At 44.0% G+C, this 4,663-nt stretch overlaps 1 protein-coding gene across 1 annotated transcript; it reads right to left on the bottom strand.

Annotated features, from left to right (window-relative positions):
* Window positions 1–223: 223 nt before the first annotated feature.
* LOC112078293 (metabotropic glutamate receptor 5-like) lies at window positions 224–3,614 on the bottom strand. Its single transcript, XM_024144583.2, has 2 exons — window positions 2,985–3,614; window positions 224–673 (listed from the first exon to the last, which is right to left on the bottom strand). Exons 1-2 carry the CDS (start codon window positions 3,135–3,137, stop codon window positions 224–226), a joined length of 603 nt encoding a protein of 200 aa, XP_024000351.1. The 5' UTR covers window positions 3,138–3,614.
* Between the last annotated feature and the right edge of the window lie 1,049 nt (window positions 3,615–4,663).

Consider the following 4,663-nt stretch of genomic DNA (forward strand, 5'->3'; position numbering starts at 1 on the left):
TTGGGGGCTAGAAAGAGTAACTTGATAAAGTACTTTTTTGATATTACAGACTGTTGGATGAGAACAGTAATTATAAAGTGTTTATACACGATTCTGTGAAGCGAACACAGTAGGATAAACATGATTAGTTACTAATAATATAGAATCGCATGAAGCTTAGTAATCAGAGAAAATAGAATAGAGTCAAACATATTTCTCGAAAATATTGTGTGCTACTTGTTCCTCACTGATTGTCACTGAGGTCCATGCTGGTAGCAGAGTAGGCGATCTGGGGTATGTTGAAGAGCTGTAGGAGGTTCTGGACCTGAATGGCCACAGAGCTGGAACCTGGTCCTATCAGCCCGACGATGGGCTTCTTCCCCCGCATGGGGGTTGCAGCAGGGTCCGCACACCTCGGCCCTCCCCTCCCATCGGCTCCTCCCCCGCCTCCCCCCCACACACTGCCTCCCCCCACCTCGGCCTCGTCGGAGGACACCAGGGAGTCTCGTATGAACTCAATGCTCTGCTCCAGGGCCACAGCAGAGTGCCAGCAGGAGTCTCTTATCTCACAGCCCAGGCTGATGTTGGGGAGGATACGGGGGTCAGCGTTGATACGGTCTAGAGTGTGCATCATGGCTTCAACACGCTGGATACCGTACTGCTCGCGCACCGAGCCGCATTTACGTTCGTGTACCTGGGGGAGGAACACACACGTCGTCACACACACATATACAGCATCACTACACACACACACACACACACACTGGATAGCGTACTACTTACGCTATTTAATTTGATTTGACTTCTTACACCTTGGGTGGATAACATACACCGTCACACAGTCTGAAATTATTGACACCCCTTGACAAAGAATAGCAAAAATGACTGTATAAAATAAATAATTCAAAAACTGAGCCATATTGTATGCTAAAACAGTTTTGGGAAATTGTGTTATTKTATACTAATACAATTGCTCAGAGAAATATATTATGTTTAACAAGTAATAGTTTTYTTCTCAAAAAGGTAGGGGTCAAAATTATTGACACCYCTGTTTTAAATACCTTTAAAACCTTCCTTCACTATGCGAGGATAACAACACTGTTTTCTGAGTTGGAGAACACATTGGGAGAGATCTTAGACCAGTCCTCCATTCAGAACCCTTCCAGATCCCTGATATCCTTTGTCTGTGCATATGGACTGTCCTCTTAATTCAGCATATGGATGTCTCTTTCAATTCAAACATATGGATGTTCTTGAATTCAGACTCTGGACTGTCTCTTCAATTCAGAAATATGGATGTCCTCTTCAATTCAAAGACATCTGGACTGTCCTCAATTTCAGACATATGGACTGTCCTCTTCATTCAGACATATGGACTGTCCTCTTCAATTCAAGACATATGGACTGTCTCTTTCAATTCAAAGACATATGGTGTCTCTTCAATTCAAGACATATGGACTGTCCTCTCATTCACTATGGATGTCTCACATCAGATATGGACTGTCCTCTTCAATTCAAGATATGGATGTCTCTTCAATTCAGACATAGGACTTGTCTCTTCAATTCAGAACATATGGACTGCCTCTTCAATTCAAAGACATATGGACTGTCCTCTTCATTATCAAGACATATGGATGTCCTCTTCAATTCAGACATATGGACTGTCTCTTCAATTCAGACATATGGCGTCCTCTTCAATTCAGACATATGGACTGTCCTCTTCAATTCAAGACATATGGACTGTCCTCTTCAATTCAAGACATTGGACTGTCCTCTTCAATTCAGACATATGGACTGTTCCTCTTCAATTCAGACATATGGACTGTCCTCTTCAATTCAAACATATGGACTGTCCTCTCAATTAAAGACAATCTGGACTGTCCCTTCAATTCAGACATATGGACTGTCCTCTTCAATTCAGACATATGGACTGTCCTCTTCAATTCAAAGACATCTGGACTGTCCTCTTCAATTCAGACATATGGATGTCTCTTCAATTCAAAGACATATGGACTGTCCTCTTCAAATTAAACACAGAGTTTCAATGGGTTTCAAGTCTGGAAGCTAAGATGGCCATAGCAAAATGTTGATTTTGTGGCTGATACATCGTTTCCATTTTGGATTTTGATGTGTGTGTCAGGCGGTGGGTGTAGCTGGTGCATGAAGTCAGGCGCAGGAGAGCAGAGATGAGTGAACAATGCACTTTACTTGCGAAAATAGCACAAAGTAACAAAATCAATGTGCGAACAATAATGGTTGCCATACAACACGGGTGAACACAGCACCTGGAACAAACCAGCCGGAAACGTACCGACCTTAACCATAAACAATCACACACAAAGACATGGGGGAAACAGAGGGTTAAATACATGAGCAGTAATTGGGAAATGAAAACCAGGTGTGTGGGAAAAACGAGACAAAACAAATGGAAAATGAAAAATGGATCAGCGATTGCTAGAAGACCGGCGACGTCGCCCGCCGAACACCGCCCGAACAAGGAGAGGCATCRACTTCGGCAGAAGTCGTGACAGYGTGCTTAGGGTTARTCTTGCTGGAAGATTCACTTGCAGAGGCAACCAGGTTTGGGCTAAAATGTACTGCTAGTGGGTAAAGTTCATAATGATGTTGACCTTAACAAGGACCTCAGGACCAGTGGAAAATTAACAGACCCATAATACTAAAGATCTAGCATCATATTTGACAGTAGGTATGGGGTTCTGTTCTGCTCATACATTCCCACTGGTGTGCAGAGCCAAAGAGCTACATTTTAATCTTATCCAACAAATGTAAACACCTGCTGTTTGCTAAACAGAATTGGCACTTGGATTGGAAGCCTTTTTTTGAGGCAAACAATATAGCTCAGTATTTAAATGATTTATTGTATACAGTCATTTTGGCTAATCTTTATCGGGGTGCCAGTCATTTCAGCCCCCACTGTCCATCACACTCACACCATCAGTCATTCATGTGTCCATTCAGGTTGTCTTAGTCTCAGAGGGCTGTACCTTGTCCGCTGTCGGCTGGTGATGGACAGAGAACAGGGCTCCTATGATGATGTCACCAGAGATGTGTGCCACGACTCGCCGCTCGTTAGACTGGGAATCGCCAACAGTCCCACGCCACGCCCACATGGGCAGGGCCAGGATGACCCAGATCATCTCATCGGTCAGTTTGTTAACTAAGAATATGTCTTGATGACGTGTCTTGATGATGTGTCTTGATGACGTGTCTTGATGACGTGTCTTGATGACGTGTCTTGATGATGTGTCTTGATGATGTGTCTTGATGACGTGATGATGTGTCTTGATGACGTGTCTTGATGACGTGTCTTGATGATGTCCAGGTTGATCAAGAACTATTACGTTTCATAAGAGTAAAGTTCCTCTCCATATTGGGGAGTGGTGGCAAGCCAAAAAAAACTAACAAAAAAATGGAGACTTCCTCTTCCTCCTCCTGCTGCAGAGGTCAAGGAAAGGCCATTGCCACGTTAGCAATAACGAGTGCCAGTGAGAAGCAGTGTATCCTGGGAAATACTTTTGAATCCTTCTGGTCGAAACCTGGTTGGTTGAGGAATATCCTCCTCTATGGTGAAGCAGTGGTCTCCATGGTAACAGGTAACAGACAGGTAAAGGGGCGGGTCATTACCTGTAAACAGAGGTAGTGGGGGGTTAGGGGCTGAATGCGGCAGGGGAAATCAATCCTTTACAGTGGCTTACTTTGCTGTTTTAAGATCAATGTGTTATCTTCCTGTGACACATCAGGGAGCAAGGAAGGCTGCCAGAGGACTCACTGCTAAATGGAGAAGGAGAACAATAACATACAACACCAGACCAAGCCTCAGAGCACAGGAACCATACCCAGTGAAAACCTATCCAAACAGCCTCATACTCTCACATGAATCCTACCAGTTTCACACCRTTGCCTCATCAGAATATCACTATAAATTGCATGATTGAGGCCTTGTGTAGCTTTTCAAAGGTCCAATTCACAAACTGCTCATGATGAACAACACGGTCCGTCTATCTAATGTCATAAACTWTAACTAAAACTTGTTTGTATTTTAAGCAAATATACTGAACAAAAATATCAAAGCAACATGTGAAGTGTTGGTCCCATGTTTCATGAGCAGAAATAAAAGGTCCCAGAAATTTTTCAGAYGCACAAAAAGCTTATTTCTCTCCAATTTTGTGCACACATTTGTTTACATCCCTGTTAATTAGTACACAGGTGCACCTTGTGCTGGGGACAATAAAAGGCCACTCTAAAATGTGCAGTTTTGTCACACAACACAATGCCACAGTTGTCTCACGTTTTGAGGGAGCGTGCAAATGGCATGCTGACTGCAGGAATGTCCACCAGAGCTATTAATTTCTCTACCATAAGCGTTGTTTTAGAGAATCCAACGTTGTTTTAGAGAATGCCTCACAACCGAAGACCACGTATAACCACATCAGCCCAGGACCTCCACATCTGGYTTCTTCACCTGCGGGATCATCTGAGACTAGCCACCCGGGCAGCTGATGAAATTGAGGAGTATTTCTGTCTGTAATAAAGCCATTTTGTGGGGAAAAACTCATTCTGATTGACTGGGCCTGGCTCCTCAGTGGGTCGGCCTAGCTCCCAAGTGGGTGGCCCTATGSCCTCCCAGGCCCACCCATGGCTGCGCCCCTGCCCAGTCATGTGA

This window comes from Salvelinus sp. IW2-2015, unplaced genomic scaffold (genome assembly GCF_002910315.2).
Source record: "Salvelinus sp. IW2-2015 unplaced genomic scaffold, ASM291031v2 Un_scaffold5507, whole genome shotgun sequence".
In the NCBI taxonomy this organism is placed as follows: Eukaryota; Metazoa; Chordata; class Actinopteri; order Salmoniformes; family Salmonidae; genus Salvelinus; species Salvelinus sp. IW2-2015.

Excerpts from the sequence above, each read along its gene's own strand:
- LOC112078293 (XM_024144583.2), bottom strand. The coding sequence starts at position 3,137 with ATGATCTGGGTCATCCTGGCCCTGCCCATGTGGGCGTGGCGTGGGACT. Across the intron at positions 674-2,984 it reads ACCAGCCGACAGCGGACAAG|GTACACGAACGTAAATGCGG; the intron begins GTACAGCCCTCT and ends TTCCTCCCCCAG.